Here is an 18,158-nt window from a genome sequence, read left to right on the forward strand (position 1 = left end):
TAGCGAAGGACAGCTCCATGACGTACGTCAATCAATACTGGCGAAACATACCCCAGCGCCGTTTCCGACGACGAGTGTCCTACCAGCACATCAACAAACCTCTCGACCGCCCGTGCTTGTGTGACAGATGCGGCCGGCAACTTGACTTCTTGTCCTCCTAGTTCAAGAGCCTACTCTAGCTGTTTCCGCCTCCTGATAACAGCCGAGACGACGGGGGAGCGTGGATATACCGCAATAAAGATGACCTCCTAGCAAGAAATCCAGGACCTGCTCTGGAAGATCAGACGCGAGCTCATGAAATGCATCAGGCGCTTTGTCGCCGAAGGCATCGATTTCTCCTTCACCCGCACTTCGGATCTGAATCGAGCGTGGGACGATAGTCGGTTGCGCGCTCTCTTTGCTGGCGACCTTCCAGGAGGGCAACTAGACGAGACACAACTTAACCATTTGCGAAACAACGCCCTCCCCCTCCTCTCCTTTGCGTCTATCTTCACAGCATTCCTTGGAACTGGTTCGTCGAAACTTTCCCGCGCAAGGCGTTTCAAGAAACCGGCCAGCCTGATCCGCAGCTCGCTCTCATACTATCTCAGAAAGATCGCAGTCCCCAGGAGTTCAAGGAAATTGTCGAAGGGTTCATGGGGGATTCCATCGGGGATTCCATCGGGGACTCCATCCACCGCCTCGATTTCGACAAACTCTACTACTCCATCCCGCCCGAAACGGCCCGAAACGCTCCGATTTACAAACGAGCCTGAGGAGCCTATAAAGATATACGGAAAATGCGGGCTGCTAATAGAGACCCAGGAGGATCCCTTGTCAGAACGAGGCTCGCAAGGGCATGTCTACGTAGGTTTTTTGCCGCGACCCCGTCGTTTCGAGCCCATGGGTCATCATCATTCGTTTACATCACATACTAACCAGGCGCATGGTGGTTCGCTTAGTTCGGCAGAGTACATCCAGACAATGTCCAGGCGTATCCTTACAACCACCACCAGGCATTCAGACCGGTTCGTGACTATATGTTGGCCCAATGCATATAATGTGATCATACGCCCAGTATATGGGAAGATACAGGAGGCCACCTCATTCTAAAAACCTCTCCGCCCGGAAAGGAAAAGCCGTGCGCAGTCGCTGTCAAAGTTTTCAACAGACACCTGGAGGCCCTTCGTGAGGTCGAGAACCTGAGGCACCTTAAAGACATCGCGGGCAACCCGGACGGCAGATATCCCAACTCTCTCCATCACGCCATTATACACCACTATGCGAGCAATGAAGAAGACCAGTTGCCAATGCCAATGGTAATATTTCCATTTGCGGAGCTTGGGAATCTCTGGCAGTTTCTTTATGGAAGCTCTGCGGTTGGCGATGTTGATGGAACCTTTCAGCTCCTCAGCTTCGCGCAGCGTTTCCCCGACATCGCCGCACCACCGGAGGGGAAGGCGAAGATAGTTGGCAAAGAACTGCGGATGAGGCTCCTGGAGCAGTGCCTTGCTCTAGCTGGGGCCCTGCGGTTTCTTCACGGCCGCATCGAGCACCGCGACATGAGCTACAAGCTTGCGCATATGGGCCTAAAGCTCAACAACATCATAATATCATCACACCCGAACTCCCCCGTCGGAGTCTAGAAACTAGCCGACTTTGGCATATCGGTCATTCGCGGGCTTCCGCTGGAAAGCCGGAAGGCACAAGTCGATCCTTGGGGCCGACCCGCGCCCGCCACGATCGACACCACTGCGCAGCGTGGGACTAGTACATACCAGGCCCCCGAGGTGCATTTCTCGTGGCACGGCGGCAAAATACGGAGGGAGAATCCGGTGCGCGTGGGCCGCATGAGCGACCTCTGGTCCTTTGGCGCCATCATTGCCGAGGTGCTCGCTTTCGCCGTAGGAGGCACTGATGAGTTCGAGGCCTTTCATGGACATCGCCGCGGGCTAGTGGCTGAGGATGCGATCAGCAAAACCGACTTCTTCTGGGAGGTCCCACGGGGATACATGGCTGGTGTTCCCAACGCTCAACCTCATCCACAAACGGGCGGGGCTGAGGGAGGCAATCAAATATATCCTGCCCAGGTTCGACCCGGTGTCGTCCAGTGGCTGGCGAACATTGAGAGCAGCAACCCCGACTGTGCGCCTGGGTTCGGTGTGTTCGGGAGGCTCTGAAGGTTAATCCCAAGGACAGACCTTCGGGCGAGAAGCTATTTGACCTTGTACAAGATGTCCTCTACCCTCAGAAGGAGCGTACCCCCGATACGGAGCCACCCGTGCCGGAGCCTGGCCCCGAGCCTAACGCGAGCGAAGGAGGTTCGGGCCCTCACACACCGAGCTCTCGGCCGATCATAAGCGTGACCGCTCCCACATCACAAAACCGCCCTTACACCACGCAAAATATGCACTGATGCTCACTTCGTGAGCATCGACCAGTCCAAGATAGTTTATCTCGCCAAATCCAAGGTGTACATTGTCGGCATTCATGAGGAATCAGTCCAGCCGCTTGACCGGACTCTAAACCCACCATACGAGCAGCCGCTACCACATGACAGCGACGAAAAGTTATGGAAAGGAATTGCTTCCGCCGGGGAATACATAGTCTTGTACGGATGCGAACGGGGCGGGTCTCGATCATCTGTGGTAAGAGATAACCATTGTCTGTATCTCATGCACCGTTACCAGGTTGCGATACGGAAGCGTGCAGGACCCCTGATTAAGTGGCAGTCAACAAGGCGCTCTAACACTGAAATTTGCCATACCAACGGATCCGACTGCTCCGGTTCCGAAGTCACAACTCGAACAACAACCACAACCATGGGGACCCCTGGATCCCTCTTGGACCCCGACACAGCGACTCCGTGGCATAGTTTAACTATGCGACGAGGGTCGCGGTTTCTCCCGAAGGGCTCGTTGTTCTCATTGCTGGCGCGGGAAAGGATCTGCTGATGCTCAACGCAAAGTATGTTACCGCCCGCCCCGATTCGCACTCAAGAGCTCGGGCCTACGGTGGACGTGGTATGAGAGCAATCAACTTACACGCATATTTACGCCAGCTCGCCTACCGTAGACACAGTTCCACACGGGCCAATGATGGACTAAAACCTCGTATTTCAAGACGTGTCGTTTAGCCAAGATGGGATGATATTATATGCGGCTGGCGTTGCAGGGCCCTGGTATACTCTCGTTGCGTACACGCATCTCGGCCGAGTTTCACCTTGGTGGCGAAAGCCACATACAAACTCGTGAGCCAAAAACAAAAACCCCAACATCAGCGACTAAAAGATAAATATGCTGACAAGCCACAATTTCTTGCCTTGGGCAGGATGCCACATCGCTCCCTGTGTTCAAGGACAGAACGCTGCTATTTCCCCACTACCCCAGTCTGGGCTGCACTGTGGCCACGAAGAGCTTCATCTGGATCCTGGGCTGCCCCCTCGAGGAGTCGGCGACGGGGAGGTTACGGGGTCTGGGGCAGAATCCATTCAAGCCACAGCCGTGCGTGCTTGCAGTGCACGACGGCCGGCTACTCCTAACGGTGGACAAAACCGGAAGCTTGACTACACACGCCTTATCCGAAGCCGCCGCGCCGGGAGGCGACAGGCGCCCAACGACCCAGCTCGGATCACCGAAGAAGGGTGTTTACAAATTCTCAAGTGCGCCAAACCCCGGGTCGCAGCTGCGCGCTTTCGGCGATGCCGGCGCCACCTTGGTGCTACTGTGTCACGTCGACGGGGCCCTTGAAGTAGCCAGGATTTCGCCCCCTATCTAGTGACGAACTTTCTTTTTCTTCTTCCTTGCCCCCGATTCGGCTGTATTAGTTTTGCGGGCCGTTTATGCAGGGATTCTGTGATTTTATGATACCCATTGGTTTTCTGTTCCTACCCGCGTAGCTCTTCCTTACAATTTATGGATGATACGCACTCGTAACTCTTAATAATGTCTTTGAGGATGGAATGAGTACGGTATCAACTCTGAACAACCAATGACACGTCGTATTTGGCCAACTTTTGAGATGATGTTCGGTTGATATGTGTGAATGTGCAATCGTTCTTACCCAGCCTATCTCCGAGAATGGGGGATCCTTATTGTCTCTATCACCGACCGATCGCCCTGCCGTGAGTGTTGTGGAATTAAACCCTCACCTCGCGTACCAAGGCGTGCTAACTTTCACATTCAGCCTCATATCCTAGTCCCGAGGTTGCATGGCCTGTTCCAGCCCAAACAGCGAAAGCAACGCGAGTTGCCACTTTCCGCTCTTTCAATTTACTTTTTCTACCGATAATTGTTGATATGATGGACAATGCCATAAGGCATTGTCCTAATCTTCAGATACGAGTCGTACAGCGGACTGGACATGTGGATGGAGCGTGTCTGACCGATGTCAGGGCGTCTACAATAGACTGTTTGGAACGTCAATCGGGGAGGGGGATATTCCCATGGCTTCGCTCCCACGACCCCTACCTATACAAGATGCGGTGGCACGGCAGCGCCCCTCATCGTGCCACGAGACCTGCCAACTGGGGTCCTGACGCCGTTCGCCACGGACAGCGGTACTGGCGGGGACGGCAGCCTGCCCACCCCGATTGGACGCCGGCTCACGACCCTAGCACTGGGAGACGCTCCTTCTGGACCCCGAAGCCAAGCTCGGTTGGCACTACTGCTGAGCTCGAGGCATGATGTTGCTTGTTCAGCGCGGCGAGCTGCCGCCCGCTTTTGTGCAGATGATGGAGCAGCCCGATGCGCGGCCCCGGTTTGCTGATTGCGCACACTGTACCTGCTTTGCGGAGGCCCTCCTAGGTTGTCCCCAGCGCGGGGAAGCCCGGGTTGCCCCTTTGCAGAGCCTCTGTACTCAAACGAAGACAAAGGGGCAGGCAGCCTCCGCAATCGAAGGCATGGGAAGGAGACACGCATACACGGCAAAGGGGTCGATGAAATAGGCATTAGCCATGACAGCCTATAAATAGACCGACAGGCATGGTGCACCTTACCGTCGCCAATCGACCTCTCCACAAACAATGCGGCTCCTCACGGCGTCGCCGATTCATGCCCTCGCCCAGAATCCGCGGGCATAGCCACGGCGGCTGGTATAAGAGCGCGCTTCTTGCATCACACAGATCGACCCTTCTGGTTCCTTTCCTGAATCAACAGATCAATCATTTTCTCGGTCTTTACTGTTTGCTTTCTACTTTTCCTTCGTTCGTCGCCTCTCTTTGGCCACTTCAAACTTATCTCTATTATTTCTCTCCCTCTCTCGCGGGTCCACAAGATGCAGTTCTCCAAGATCCAGATCTTCGCCATCCTGGCCGTCGGTGCCATGGCCAACCCAATCCCCGCCGACTCGCCCACCGACGCCGCAACGCTGCAAGTTCGCGACGAGACGCATTTGCTAGTGGCCAGGAACTGCGAGGTAAGAGCCTCGTTCTAACATATTACAAGCGAGCAACATTCTGACTTCTCTTGTTGAAATCCAGGGTCGTTCGACCAAGGCTTCGTGCGAAAAGTTCTTGAGCGGCTGCAAATGGCTGCATAGCTCCAACTACTGCGTTGGCAAGTAAGGTTTTCAACTAGGTCACCGAACTAAGATCTGGGTGTGCACGAACTGGGCCTATAAACTGGTTGGGGGTGGGAGAGAATAAGGATAGATAGATATTTATAGACTGTTCTTGGAATATTATTCACGAACTTACAAGGCTGAAAGGGGGAGCTGAAATTGACAGCTTCAATCATTGTGCTGTGAACATGAACCAATGGCTGAAGAAGGACCAGGCAGATGCTCAGTAGCGCCGGCAGTCATGGGGGTGTTTGGAGTGATTTGATTGGCCCATCGGTGGGTTCAGTGGGGGCAGGCAGCCTGCCGCGCGGAGCTTGGGTGCGGACGTCAATTGTCCCTTGCTTGACCCGTCATCTCAACCCTGAAGCTCCGCGACCCAGCCGACCGCCGACCGAACCCGCCAGCCTCGGGAGAAATGTGACAATGGCGCTCTCGGTACGCATGGCTCCCAACGTCCCCTGCCAGGCGTGGGATCGAGGCTAACCCGTCACAGTGGAAGTCGTTTGACTTCTTTGACGTGCAGCAGGTCCAGCTCCGCGACGACGAAACCCGCGCCTTTTTCGAGAGCAACTCCATCGCCAGCGTCTGCTCCGGCTCCGACAGCCTGTTCCTCGGCAGCGACGACGGATACGTGCACATCATCGGCCCCAGCTGGAAGATCGTGCGCAGCTTCCAGGCCTACGATGGCGGCGCCCGCATCACCCACATGCGCCAGGTCGAGGGCACCAGCATGCTAGTCACCATCGCTGAGGACCTCAGCAGCGAGCCCGTGCTCAAGGTGTGGGCGCTCGACAAGCCCGTCAAGAAGACGGGCCTGCCCACCTGCCTGAGCACCGTCCAGATCGGCAACGCGAAGCGCCAGTTCCCCATCTCGGCCTTTGCCGCCACCGACGACCTGTCCCAGCTGGCAGTCGGCTTCGCCAACGGCTCCGTCGCCGTCATCCGCGGCGATCTCGTCTACGACAAGGGCACCCGCCAGCGCATCGTGCACGAGTCTGAGGAGCCCATCACCGGCATCGAGCTGCGCGTCTCGCCCGACGGCACCAAGCTGACGCTGACCACGCTTTTCGTCGCCACCACCTCCAGGATCCTCAAGCTCGTCATCCACGGCAAGGGCCAGGGCTCGCCGCCCAAGACGGTCGAGGACTCGGGCTGCGGCGTCGGCTGCATGACGGTCGACCGCCGCTCCGGCGACATCGTCGTGGCCAGGGATGACGCCATATACTACTACACGCTCGAGGGGAGGGGCCCCCCGAGGGCATACGAGGCTCCCAAGCTGCAGATCGCCACCTACGGGGACTACCTGGCTGTCGTGTCGCCGCCCGCCTCATTCCCGCCAGACATGGAGGGCGACTCGATGAGCCGCAGGTTCGGAGCCTCGACTGCAGGCTCCATCTTCAATGCCTCGACCTTCTCATTCCTCGAGACGGACCTGAAGCTTGTTGCCCACAGCGAGTCCATCATCTCGTCTGTGCAGGCGCTGTTCCAGATCTGGGGGGGCATGTTTGTGCTGACCCAAGACGGAAAGGTAAGCAGAACTTTGGGCCTGCCCCCCCTTTTTTCGGCTTTGGGCAGGATACGAATGGCTAATATTTCTCAACAGGTGACCCGATATCATGAGAAGCCGCTGCAGCAGAGACTGGAAATGCTGTATCAACGGAACCTCTACCTCTTGGCGATCGAGCTGGCACAGAAGTCTGGCCTCGATTCCCTGCAGCAGAATGTCATATTTCGCAAGTTTGGTGATCACCTCTATCAAAAGGGCGACTATGACGGCGCTATGGCTCAGTACATCAAGGCAATTGATAGCACTGAGCCGTCGAGGGTCATTCGAAAGGTACGCACCATGTGATATCGCGGTCGCGCCGCATGGTTTGGACAGCTCGGTTTACTGATTCGCCTCGGGTCGTAGTTCCTCGACACGCAAAGGATACACAACCTCATCAGCTACCTCGAGCAGCTGCATGAGAGCCGCAAGGCTACGTCAGATCACACCACGCTGCTGCTCAACTGTTATGCCAAGCTGAAGGACGTGGACAAGCTCGAGGCATTCATCAAGTCCCCAGGAGACCTCAAGTTTGACCTGGATACGGCCATCTCCATGTGCAGGCAGGGCGGGTACTTTGAGCAGGCTGCATACCTCGCGCAGAAGCACGGCGAGACCGACCTGGTGGTCGACATCCTGATTGAGGATTCCAAAAAATACAGCGATGCCTTGGACTTTATATGGCATTTTAGTCCAAACATTGTGAGTTCCAGTTGGCGCACGATCCTTGGTCGACAAATAAGCTGACATTTACCCAAGGCATATCGATGCCTGATGAAATACGCGAGAGTCTTGATTGAAAACTGCCCGCAAGATGCCACACAGCTTTTTATCGACTACTATACTGGAAAGTACCAGCCGAGGGTCGATGCTGTCCAGGTCGATGAAGCGTCGGCCCCGTCTGGCGGGATTGCTGCCGGGGCCGTGTCGGTCGTGCAGAATCTCACCCACTTGATACCCCTTCCATACATGAGCACATCAGCAAGCCCGACGCCGGACAGTCAGGGCGACCTGAAGTCACCTGGGGCAGAGACCTCGGGGGTTAAGCGCCTGCTACCCCAAGTCATGATCAAATACGAGCGCCCAGCGCCCCGAACCGCATTTTCATCCTTCATTGATCACCCAGACGAGTTTATCGTGTTTCTCGAGGCCTGTCTCGTTGAGGAGAGCCTGGGCGAGTCAGAAAAAACAGACGTGTACACAACGTTGTTCGAGATGTATCTCCACAAGGCGGCCGAGCAAAAGGATGAAGACAAGCGGGCAGAGTGGGAAAGCAAGGCCAAGTCCCTCATCTCGGGCAGCGAGAAGCCGATCGAAAACTCGAGCGTGCTGCTGCTCTCGCACCTGTCCAACTTCCGGGACGGCACCACGTTGGTGAAGGAGCAGTCGGGCCTTCTTTTCGACATATTCCGATCCTACACGTCTGCCAAGGACACGAGGGGTGCCATCAAGGCGTTGCGCAAGTACGGGCCGGACGAGCCGCAACTGTATCCGGCGGCGCTGGCTTACCTGACGTCGGATCAGCAGGTGTTGGCCGAGGCTGGGACCGAGGAGCTTGCGGCGGTGCTGCAGCGCATCGACAAAGGCGGGCTCATGGCGCCGTTGCAGGTGGTGCAGACGCTGTCCAAGGGCGACGTGGCCACGGTCGGCATGCTCAAGCCGTACCTGCGCGAGACCATCGAGCGCGAGCGCAAGGGCATCGCGGCCGACAGGCGCCGCATCGCCTCGTTCCGCTCCGAGACGGCCGAGCGCCGCGCCGAAATGGCCGACCTCGGCGGCAAGCCCGCCGTCTTCCAGGCGACGCGCTGCAGCGGCTGTGCCCTGGCTCTCGACCTCCCTGCTGTCCACTTTCTGTGCAAGCACTCGTTCCACCAGCGCTGCCTCAAGCGCGGTGGCGCGGCGGCCCATGTGCGCGACGACGACGTCGACGCTGCGGCGGCCGCGGCGGGCGAGTGCCCCGTCTGCGCAAAGGATAATGCCACAATCAGGGCGCTCAGGCAGGCGCAGGCGGAGAACGCGGGGCGGCACGAGCTGTTCAAGGACGCGCTGGAGCAGAGCGAGGACGGCTTTGCTACCGTGGCGGACTGGTTTGGGAGGGGTGTCATGAGCGTTCCTAGTGCTGAATAGGCACTTATTCAAGCGGTGGACGTGAGCTTGTTGGCGTTGGGAGTGGAGGGATCGTAGCATGTACATGGAACAAGTGCTGAGGCAGGCCCAAGTGACACGAAAACCAGTGTCTATGAAAGGGGGTATCTATCTATCGATATCTAACTCTATCGCTTTTCATCCATCACGGCATTACAGCGTTTTTTCTATATAGACATTTGCAGATTGTTTCCGACCAAGATTCTCACGAACAGCTGTTTCCAAAAATGGTGTTCAGCCAGCTGCCAACAGACGAGATGGCTGGTGAGGCGGGCGAGAGGCGGGCCAGCGTGTTCCGCCAGTCTGTGATTTCGTGCAGATTCAGGCCCACAAGGGCGTTGTTAAGGGACGCCATGGCCTCTGTCCCGGAGCTGGTGTCATGCGACAGCGATGAGGCAGAATCAATGCCTGCTATGTCGCAGTTCTTGATTTTGCCATAGCGTATCGTCATGCCCGCCCGGAACTAAATGCGGCAGATGGAGGTTAGCGGTGCCCGGTTTATCAACGAAGTGGCGACATCAGGAAGCGGAATAAACCAACATTAGCGGGAACATCCGAAGGGAGAGGTGGCCTTTCCCTTGGATCTTCTTCGGTTGGGTGTGTCGAGAAGGTAAACTGCGTGGTCTGACCGAACTTCCACTCAGGGGACTTGATCGGCCGATGAGTGTGTTAGTGACACAGGCCATGACAAACAAAGATATCATTCGCTAGATCTACGAAGGAGCGAGTATATCCGGCTCCGCAGCTTACCCGTAGTTCCGCAACCACCTTTGCCACCTCGGGGATCGCCAGCGCGTCGGAACCCACACTACCGACGAAGAGCGAACCGTCGCCGCCGAGGAGGTGCTCGTACTTTGACGTGAAGCGCTCTCGCACGGCGGCCTGGAACGCGGCGGGGTCGACGCCGACGTTGCGCACGGGCGAGCGCACGCTGGCGATGCCGGTGGAGCGGAGGAACGGCGCGGCGGGCGAGCGCAGCAGCGGGCCGATCTGCGCCAGGTACGGCGAGCGGAGCAGGCAGGTGCCGTGGTGCAGGGACCGCATGCCGTTGAGGCGGTAGGCGGAGCCCGAGATCTTGAAGGTCGAGACCGCGGGTGGCGGCGGCGGCGGGTCTTCTGGGACGGGCACGTCCATGACGATATCGTGGCGCTCCGTCACGCGCACGCCGGGCACGGCCAGGGACTCGCGCAGGGCGGCGGCCACCATGAGGGCGTGCCGGTCTGGGTCGAAGCCGGCGCGCGGGGCGATGACGCTGTAGTTCATGTTGCCCCAGTCGTGGAAGACGGTGCCGCCGCCGGAGCGCCGCCGGACCAGGTCTACGGGGACCACGGGGCGGCCACCGCCGTCGTCGGGGCTGCTGCTGCTGCTGCTACCGGCGCCGGCACTCCCTGGAAACGACGACCCCAGGGCGGGGAGGCCGCTGCGGATGCGGGCGAGGTCCGTCTCGAGCCAGGGGTTCTGGCTCCGGCCGACGATGACGCTGGGCCGGTTGGTGTAGAGGAACAGGATGCGGGAGTCGCGGTGCGAGGCCTCGAGCAGGTGCTGCTCGACTGCGAGGTTAACGTGGGGGTCCTGGTCGCGCGACAGGTATATCTGCAGCCGGTGCTGGGGGTTCGACGCTGCCTCGGTCAGGGCGCGGCCGACGACGTTAGCGACCCGGCCGGCGGCCTGCGCGTGCCGGAGAGCCATGCGCTGGGTGTGTGTGTGTCTGTGCTCTGTTGGTCAAACTCCTCGAGCTCTCACGAGTGCGGCGCCGAACCCAAGAAAAAATAAATCAGAGGTTTCGATGCAGGGACCGAAGCCCGATTGTTGGAACGGTATTTCCCAATTCGGCTTAGGCCTGTGAGCATCCCGTCATGGAGTCCTCCAACTGCTCCACCGGCGCTCAGCTAATCCCTGCTGACCCACTGTTGACCCTCCGATTATCGCAAGGCGGGGTGCAGGGTGGTGTGGTTATCGAAGATGAAATATGACTCTGGCTGTCATTGAAGATTTTGGGTTTCTGGTGTTGCTCTGTTGCTGTTTCTCAAGAGCACCCATCCAATTGCTCGTTCTACACCTACACACGGGCGACGCAGCCCCGAGGCCTCCCCCACACCATCACCATGTCCACCTTCGGTACCACCTTCCGCGTCACGACCTATGGCGAGTCGCACTGCCGCTCCGTCGGGTGCATCGTCGACGGCGTGCCGCCCGGCATGCAGCTGACCGAGGAGGACATCCAGCCGCACATGGATAGGCGGCGGCCGGGCCAGTCGGACATCACGACTCCCCGCAACGAGGCCGACAAGGTCGAGATCCAGTCGGGCACCGAGTTCGGCGTCACGCTGGGCACCCCCATCGGCCTGCGCGTGCTCAACAAGGACCAGCGGCCGCGCGACTACGGCAACAGCACCATGGACCTGTACCCGCGCCCCAGCCACGCCGACTGGACCTACCTCGAGAAGTACGGCGTCAAGGCCAGCAGCGGCGGCGGCCGCAGCTCAGCCCGCGAGACCATCGGCCGCGTCGCCGCCGGCGCCATCGCCGACAAGTACCTGCGCCTGGCCTACGGCGTCGAGATCACGGCCTTTGTCAGCTCCGTCGGCGGCGCCTTCTTGTTCCCGCCCACGCCCGAGCACCCGACCCCCTGCACCAACCCCGAGTTCCTCTCGCTGCTCCAGACCGTCGACCGCGCCGCCGTCGACGCCCACCTGCCCGTGCGCTGCCCGGACGCGGCCGCGGCCAAGAGGATGCGCGACCTCATCGCCGACTTCAGGGACCGCGAGGACAGCATCGGCGGCACCGTCCACTGCGTCATCCGCAACGCCCCCGCCGGCCTGGGCGAGCCGTGCTTCGACAAGCTCGAGGCCATGCTCGCCCACGCCATGCTCAGCATCCCCGCCACCAAGGGTTTCGAGATCGGCTCCGGCTTTGGCGGCTGCCAGATCCCCGGCTCCATACACAACGACCCCTTTGTCAAGGCCCCGGCCGACGAAGATGAGACGGCCGGGCAGCAGCAGCAGCAGCAGTTTGGGCGCACAAAGTCCAAGCTGACCACAAAGACGAACTTCTCAGGCGGTATCCAGGGCGGCATCACCAACGGGGCCCCCATCTATTTCAGCGTGGCCTTCAAGCCGCCAGCGACCATCGGTCAGGAGCAGCGGACGGCCACGTACGACGGCGAGTCCGAGGGCGTGCTGGCGGCCAAGGGGAGGCACGACCCCTGCGTCGTGCCGCGGGCTGTGCCCATCGTCGAGTCCATGGCGGCCATCGTGCTCATGGATGCCTTGCTCACCCAGCAGGCCAGGCACACGGCGAGGAGCCTCCTGCCGGTCCTGAGCCAGACGGTCCCAGCAGGCCCGCCTGCCGGTAATGGGGTATCGGCAGAGGCCGCGAAGCAATAGTCTGGTGATGTCTGCATAATTCACTTGGGAGGTGCCCGGAAATGGGTCCTGGGGACCGAGTGGCTTGGTTTGCCTGCTCTCGTCGCTCGAGGGCAATGGCGGGGCGTTCACAAGGAATGAATGGGATTAGATGACGAAGACGGGCAAAGAAGAAAAGAAAAGATGGGAAATTCCTGTTTGTGATAGCAAACTTGGACTGATGTGTGTTTCTGATATGGACAGGATAATAGAGTCGTTGATGAATGCGCCTTGGCTCCATTTGTGCCCTCGACGTTTTGGTCACCCTTGAAGCCATCACGGGACCTCGTCATGCCTGGAGGCTTGCAGCGGGCCTAGACCATTACGTCACATCGACTTCTCTTGTCCAAATCCCGTCAAATCCAATTTTAGTTAACTTTGTCGTCGCAGCAGGCGCCGTCAACGAAGGACGTGCGGGGTAACAACGTATAACAAATGGTCGAGCCACTTTAGCATTCCAACCCTTCCTTCCCCAACTCCATCCCTCCCCATGCTTCGGTTCAGGTGACCTTTCAGCCAAGTAAGGCGTTGCTCAGAACATTATAATCATCAACACCAGATCATGCCCGTGCCACCACCACCTCAGACCATCCGGCTCGGGACGGCCTCCCCGGCGACGCAGGCCACGACCGCCGAGACCCTCGCGCTACTAGAGCGCGTGGCCTTCCGGGCCTCCGGGTTAGGCGTCGACATCCTACTCCTACCCGAGGCCTTCATCGGCGGCTACCCGCGCGGCTCGACCTTTGGGTGCGCCATCGGCGGCCGCTCCGCCGACGGCCGCGAGGAGTTCCGCCGCTACTTCCGTGCCGCCGTCGACCTCGGCGACACCGTCGGCCCCGCCGGCGCCGGCGCCGGCAGCGCCTGGGTCAGGCGGGAGCTCGAGCCGGACCGCGACGACTCGTCCTCCTCCTCCGGGCCCCGCGATGGGAACGCGCCGCCCGGCGTCAATAGGGGTGACGGTACGCGGGAGAGGCTCGAGGAAATTGCGCGCCGCACGGGCGTGTTCATCGTCGTCGGCTGCATCGAGCGCGCTGGCGGGAGTCTCTACTGCGCGGCCGTCTACGTCTGCCCCAAGCTCGGCATGATCGGCAAGCGCAGAAAGGTGATGCCGGTGAGCGTTTTCTTTCTTCTCCTTGTTCCCCATCCTAGCCAAGTTCTGATCCCCCAATCTAAGCTGCTAACCACCCGAACACAGACCGGAAGCGAGCGCCTGGTCTGGGCACAGGGCTCCCCAGCCACCCTGCGCGCCGTCTCAACCACTATCCGGGGCGTGCGCATCAACATGGCCGCCGCCATCTGCTGGGAGAGTTACATGCCGCTGCTGCGGCAGGCCCTGTACGCCCAGAACATCAACCTCTATCTGGCACCTACCGCCGACGGCCGCGATGCCTGGCTGTCCCTGATGCGCACCGTCGGCGCCGAGGGGCGGTGTTTTGTCGTCAGCTCCAACATGTGCGTGCGCCAACCCACATCTTCGATCGGCGGCGGGGGCGCCGAGCAGCAGCAGCAGCAGCAGCAGCAGCGACAAGGAAGCGTCTACGATAGTCCGAGCGGCGTCCCGACGAATGAGCCGGCCGGCAGCGATGGCGGCACCTCTTGGATGTCGGCGGGACCCGTGGTCTTGGGCGACGAATACGACGCCGACGCGGCGGACCCGCCGCCCATGGCGAACCGCCAGAGGAGGACGTCCATCATCACTGAGGACGGGCACGAGATTGTGCTGCCCAGCCTAGACAAGTCCCGCAATGTCAGCCCAAAGGCCACGGCCAGGTCTGCCAATGGCAGGCGGAGAAGGTCCGTCTTTGACGAGTACGGCAACGAGATCGTGCTCTGCTCCAAGGTGGCCGACGGCGATGTTGAGAACGGAGTGGCGGAGAGCAATGGGCCCTCCCGAGATGCCAGGGGCAAATCGCATCCCGGGGCCACGGCAAGCGTCACCACGGCGCAGAGCCGCAAGACAGCCGAGCCGTCAGGCGGCCAATTCATCTCGCGGGGCGGCTCCTGCATCACGGGCCCGTACGGCGACGTCCTGGCCGCGCCCCTGTGGGAGGACGACTCGACCATCAACATTGCCGACGTCGACTTTGAGGACTGTGTCCGTGGCAGGCTGGACCTTGACGCGGCTGGCAGCTACTCCCGAAACGACTCCTTCAAGTTCTCCGTCGAGGGGCTTGACCTCAGCCCGCTGCCATATTACTAACGTGGCCCGAGACGTGCATTCATCAATTATCGCTCAATAGTGAGGATACTGCCAACTGTAGTCATTTGTTTTCGCGTACCAATGTTCTGTGTGGTCAAGGTAACATAATTAAGAACAAAAGAAAGGACGCGCGATTGCGTCTGCTGTTGAGACAACCTCCACTACGCTCACTTTTGACCCCCAACCCCCTACTCGAGAAGGCAGTATAACAAGGCAAGAATGAAAATAAAGGAGTGCCAAGCCTGCAAGATGACAGTTGTACCAACAAAAAAGACTAACAAGTTAAGGGAAAGTGTACGAGGTACCGTAGCTATCCCATGGGACATGCGCCTGAGGCTGGATATCATGGGCAAAGCCGCCGCTCGCGAGGATCTGGTCAAAGGTAAACTGGCTCCAGTATTCCGGCAACAGATCGGCAGCCGGAACATCGCAAAGGTCGTCCGTGTCCGATAAGCCGTGGGGGTCGGGAGACGGCAGAGACTTGGCGCTCTCGGTCGAAGGAGACGGCAGATGGCGGCTACTGCCCGACGACTTGGCCGCCACTCCTCCTGCCAGCGGCGGCGGCTGCGGGGGCGGCTGCGGGGGCGGCTGCTGCTGTTTGAGGTCCCGCCAGAGCTGAAACACGGCGCTGACGGCCTGCTTGACAAGCTTGTCGAGGTCCTTCATGACGCCCCCCTCCAGCTCCTTGTCGATCTTGGCCTCGACCGTCTGGCGGACGGCCCGGGGCAGCTCGCGGTCGAGGAACTCGCCGAGCTCCTCCTCCGCGCTGATGCCACCCTCGTAGTCTGGGTGTTGCCAAGCTCCCCCCGCGTTAGTCGCATCTCCACAGCAGCAGCAGCCTCGAGGCGAAGTCCCTTACATGGATCCTGGGGGATCTCGGCGTCCGGGAAGATGATGGCGTAGATGCTCCGCCACTTCTCCAGCGCGTTGAGCCCGGACTTGAACTTGGCCCTGAGCTTCTTGATCTGCTCCTTGGTGAGAAGCTTGCGGTCGTGGGGGCTGCTCTCTTTTACGAGACACGCCTCGCGGGCCCTCGAGTGGTCGTACAGGCTCTTCTCCGTCTTGAAGTCGACGAGGCACCGGCTGCACAGGTAATTCGGCGCCGAGTGCTTGCGGTAGATGTGCTCCCTGCAGTGGAGGCACATGATGATAGGGTCAGCCTTGTCTTGATTTCCTGTCCCGGTAGATTCTGGGGAGGGAGAGAGAGAGAGACAGAGGGAAGAGGCCCACACACTTCAAGCGATGCATGTCAGAAGCCTCCCATCCCGGCCCGCAGCACGTCTTGACCTTGCCGTACCGCTTCTGGTCGTTCTTGAAGAACGGGCAGGCGAACCTGGGGCCGTCCTTCCGCGTGCCGCTGTCGCGCCTGAGACGCTTGATGTTGCCCCTGCGCCCGCCGTTACCCTCGTCGTCGGAGCCGCAGCCGCCGTCGTCCCCGCCGTCGTCGCTGTCGTCCCTCTGCTGCCGCTTCTTGCTGCCGCCCGAGGACCCGCCGCCCGAGCCTCCCCGACCGCCGCCTCCGTTCAGGGACCCGCCGCCGCCGCCGCCGCCGCCGCGTCCACTGCCGCTGCCAGGCCTGCCACTGCCCCCACTTCCGCCACCGCCACGGCCCCCATCATTGTAGCACTCGACTCCGAACCTGGCCTCGAGCCACGGGGCGAAGAAGGAGTAGAAGCGGGCCATGACCCTGTCCACGAGCTCCTCCTTCCTGCGCTCGAGGATGCGCTCGGCGAGGTCGCGGGCCGAGCCGGACGAGAAGGAGCTGCTGCTGCTTGCGCATGACCGCGGCGAGTCCAGGTCGCTGCCGGAGGAGTATTCCGAGTACGAGTCCGAGGAGCTCCCCGACTCGTATGCGTCGTACTTTGTGCCCTTGTGGGCCAGCGGCGCGGTGGCGATGGCATGGCGAGGACTGTTGGTGTTGATGACGAGTGCCTCTCGGATACTTTTTCTGGATGAAGAAACAGAGACAGAGTGGACGTGTCAGAAAGCGGAGTGAAAGCAGAAGGCGCTGTGGAATCCCCTCCATGCGTGCGTACAGAGCAAGGAGAAGATGGCGCATTCTTTCTCTTTGGGCTCTTTGGGGAAGTCATACCCGGAAACGGTGTTGGATTTGCTGCTGGAGCCCCCGCTGGACCGGCTCTTGGTCGAGCCCTTGGCCGGGCTCTTGGCCGAGCTCTTGGTCGAAGATTGAGACAAAGAGGGGCTCGTGGTCTGAAGTTGCTGTAAAGCCGGTTGACTGTTCTTAGTCCAGAATTTGTGGACAAAAGAAAGGTGGTGACAAAAGAATGGGTCGAGAGAGAGAAAGAAAAAGTGTCGACGTACGTTTCCAGCAGGTTTGGCCAGTTTGGCCAGTGACGAGCCCTGTCGCTGGCCAGGAGACTGGGCAATATATTTGGCAACGTCAACCCGGCTTCCCTTGCCCATGTTTCGGTGATCACCACCTGAGAGGCGGGAAAACCAATAGGCTTGGGGGTAAAAGTTTGAGAGGCCGGGGCACGCGGCCGGTTTGAGCTTGTAGTTGAACGGGATCCTTGGAGGGGTGTGGGGCTTGTTGTAGTTGAATGGGCTGCTGAAGTCTCGGGGCTGCAGGGAGACCATCGCTCTCCTCTCTTGAGATCAAGTGGACTTTCAAGGAGGCTGATGGTGGGTCATCATGCGGCCGGAGGCGTTGGCTAGAGGAGCCGGGGAAGAGCCACGGATAAGGGAGTTGTGAATGGAGGGTGGGCAGGAAAAGAACAAGAGACTAGGAGAATTTAGAGGACAAAAAAGGGGGTGCGCGGGGTGCTGGTCCAAGAATTATTTGTACGTGATGATGATGGGGTTGATGTAGTTGCAAATGTCTTTATTTTATGCGGGGTATATGCTCTGTCAGCGTAAGACAGGTTGCCGGATATGTTGGAGCTGTTCTGGGTCAGATCCGGGTTGGTATGGTGCTGCAGCTAGGACGAGTGGCAGTGTATGTCTGGTTCCTTGAAGGTAGAGAGGGTTGGCAGATTTGGAGTGTAGGCAGAGCCCCTGACAGCAACGAGTTACCTGGGTCGACCGAGCGCGTGCGAAAGAATGAACGCATTCAGGCGATTCGAGGCTGGCTGTGAGAAAGGCAAACTACCTAAGGCAAGTATCCGGAAGGCAGGGGAGAGCACGGGAGGCAGCAGAGCCACATATTTATGCATGAACCGGCGACGCGCAGCATAGAGCCGCACGACACGACGCAGGGAGCAACGCGCATTTGCGCAGACCTACCATATGCGCAGAGCAGGAACCCCTCCTGCATGAGAATCGGACGGCGGCGTAAAGGTCAGCTGGCCGAGGAGGGGGGGAGGGG

General features: G+C 59.5%; 8 protein-coding genes across 8 annotated transcripts; 6 read left to right on the top strand and 2 right to left on the bottom strand.

Moving 5' to 3' along the window:
• The first annotated feature begins 82 nt into the window (after positions 1-82).
• Positions 83-3,873, top strand: GGTG_06428 (hypothetical protein). Its single transcript, XM_009224245.1, has 8 exons — positions 83-846; positions 942-1,007; positions 1,113-1,613; positions 1,740-2,139; positions 2,214-2,300; positions 2,431-2,627; positions 2,855-2,946; positions 3,369-3,873. The coding sequence occupies exons 1-8, from the start codon at positions 295-297 to the stop codon at positions 3,754-3,756; spliced, it is 2,283 nt and encodes a 760-aa protein (XP_009222509.1). The 5' UTR covers positions 83-294; the 3' UTR covers positions 3,757-3,873.
• A 584-nt stretch (positions 3,874-4,457) lies between these two features.
• Positions 4,458-4,664, top strand: GGTG_06429 (hypothetical protein; the record flags this gene model as incomplete). Its single annotated transcript, XM_009224246.1, has 1 exon — positions 4,458-4,664. The coding sequence occupies one exon, from the start codon at positions 4,458-4,460 to the stop codon at positions 4,662-4,664; it is 207 nt and encodes a 68-aa protein (XP_009222510.1).
• Positions 4,665-5,133: 469 nt separating this feature from the next.
• Positions 5,134-5,681, top strand: GGTG_06430 (hypothetical protein). The gene is made up of 2 exons (XM_009224247.1): positions 5,134-5,394; positions 5,459-5,681. The coding sequence occupies exons 1-2, from the start codon at positions 5,254-5,256 to the stop codon at positions 5,540-5,542; spliced, it is 225 nt and encodes a 74-aa protein (XP_009222511.1). The 5' UTR covers positions 5,134-5,253; the 3' UTR covers positions 5,543-5,681.
• A 213-nt stretch (positions 5,682-5,894) lies between these two features.
• Positions 5,895-9,501, top strand: GGTG_06431 (vacuolar membrane protein). Its single transcript, XM_009224248.1, has 5 exons — positions 5,895-5,973; positions 6,032-7,066; positions 7,142-7,375; positions 7,451-7,786; positions 7,844-9,501. The coding sequence occupies exons 1-5, from the start codon at positions 5,962-5,964 to the stop codon at positions 9,209-9,211; spliced, it is 2,985 nt and encodes a 994-aa protein (XP_009222512.1). The 5' UTR covers positions 5,895-5,961; the 3' UTR covers positions 9,212-9,501.
• Positions 9,277-11,013, bottom strand: GGTG_06432 (hypothetical protein). The gene is made up of 3 exons (XM_009224249.1): positions 9,980-11,013; positions 9,770-9,877; positions 9,277-9,692 (listed from the first exon to the last, which is right to left on the bottom strand). The coding sequence occupies exons 1-3, from the start codon at positions 10,916-10,918 to the stop codon at positions 9,435-9,437; spliced, it is 1,305 nt and encodes a 434-aa protein (XP_009222513.1). The 5' UTR covers positions 10,919-11,013; the 3' UTR covers positions 9,277-9,434.
• A 158-nt stretch (positions 11,014-11,171) lies between these two features.
• Positions 11,172-13,145, top strand: GGTG_06433 (chorismate synthase). The gene has a single exon (XM_009224250.1). It carries the CDS (start codon positions 11,335-11,337, stop codon positions 12,613-12,615), a length of 1,281 nt encoding a protein of 426 aa, XP_009222514.1. The 5' UTR covers positions 11,172-11,334; the 3' UTR covers positions 12,616-13,145.
• GGTG_06434 (nitrilase 2) lies at positions 13,071-15,120 on the top strand. The gene is made up of 2 exons (XM_009224251.1): positions 13,071-13,744; positions 13,829-15,120. Exons 1-2 carry the CDS (start codon positions 13,196-13,198, stop codon positions 14,831-14,833), a joined length of 1,554 nt encoding a protein of 517 aa, XP_009222515.1. The 5' UTR covers positions 13,071-13,195; the 3' UTR covers positions 14,834-15,120.
• GGTG_06435 (hypothetical protein) lies at positions 14,874-18,158 on the bottom strand. Its single transcript, XM_009224252.1, has 5 exons — positions 17,156-18,158; positions 16,926-17,053; positions 16,068-16,781; positions 15,693-15,961; positions 14,874-15,618 (listed from the first exon to the last, which is right to left on the bottom strand). The coding sequence occupies exons 1-5, from the start codon at positions 17,429-17,431 to the stop codon at positions 15,116-15,118; spliced, it is 1,890 nt and encodes a 629-aa protein (XP_009222516.1). The 5' UTR covers positions 17,432-18,158; the 3' UTR covers positions 14,874-15,115.

Source organism: Gaeumannomyces tritici, assembly GCF_000145635.1.
Source record: "Gaeumannomyces tritici R3-111a-1 unplaced genomic scaffold supercont2.3, whole genome shotgun sequence".
Taxonomy (NCBI): Eukaryota; Fungi; Ascomycota; class Sordariomycetes; order Magnaporthales; family Magnaporthaceae; genus Gaeumannomyces; species Gaeumannomyces tritici.

Coding starts and splice junctions, on each gene's coding strand:
- GGTG_06428 (XM_009224245.1), top strand. CDS start 295: ATGAAATGCATCAGGCGCTTTGTCGCCGAAGGCATCGATTTCTCCTTC. Junction 2,140..2,213: donor CGACTGTGCGCCTGGGTTCG/GTGTGTTCGGGA, acceptor ACCTTGTACAAG/ATGTCCTCTACCCTCAGAAG. Junction 2,628..2,854: donor GCGGGTCTCGATCATCTGTG/GTAAGAGATAAC, acceptor TCCGTGGCATAG/TTTAACTATGCGACGAGGGT.
- GGTG_06430 (XM_009224247.1), top strand. CDS start 5,254: ATGCAGTTCTCCAAGATCCAGATCTTCGCCATCCTGGCCGTCGGTGCC. Junction 5,395..5,458: donor TAGTGGCCAGGAACTGCGAG/GTAAGAGCCTCG, acceptor GTTGAAATCCAG/GGTCGTTCGACCAAGGCTTC.
- GGTG_06431 (XM_009224248.1), top strand. Junction 7,376..7,450: donor CGTCGAGGGTCATTCGAAAG/GTACGCACCATG, acceptor CTCGGGTCGTAG/TTCCTCGACACGCAAAGGAT. Junction 7,787..7,843: donor GGCATTTTAGTCCAAACATT/GTGAGTTCCAGT, acceptor CATTTACCCAAG/GCATATCGATGCCTGATGAA.
- GGTG_06432 (XM_009224249.1), bottom strand. CDS start 10,918: ATGGCTCTCCGGCACGCGCAGGCCGCCGGCCGGGTCGCTAACGTCGTC. Junction 9,878..9,979: donor AGGTGGTTGCGGAACTACGG/GTAAGCTGCGGA, acceptor CGGCCGATCAAG/TCCCCTGAGTGGAAGTTCGG. Junction 9,693..9,769: donor CTTCGGATGTTCCCGCTAAT/GTTGGTTTATTC, acceptor TGCCGCATTTAG/TTCCGGGCGGGCATGACGAT.
- GGTG_06433 (XM_009224250.1), top strand. CDS start 11,335: ATGTCCACCTTCGGTACCACCTTCCGCGTCACGACCTATGGCGAGTCG.
- GGTG_06434 (XM_009224251.1), top strand. CDS start 13,196: ATGCCCGTGCCACCACCACCTCAGACCATCCGGCTCGGGACGGCCTCC. Junction 13,745..13,828: donor AGCGCAGAAAGGTGATGCCG/GTGAGCGTTTTC, acceptor ACCCGAACACAG/ACCGGAAGCGAGCGCCTGGT.
- GGTG_06435 (XM_009224252.1), bottom strand. CDS start 17,431: ATGGTCTCCCTGCAGCCCCGAGACTTCAGCAGCCCATTCAACTACAAC. Junction 17,054..17,155: donor TGGCCAAACCTGCTGGAAAC/GTACGTCGACAC, acceptor CCGGCTTTACAG/CAACTTCAGACCACGAGCCC. Junction 16,782..16,925: donor AAATCCAACACCGTTTCCGG/GTATGACTTCCC, acceptor TTCTTCATCCAG/AAAAAGTATCCGAGAGGCAC.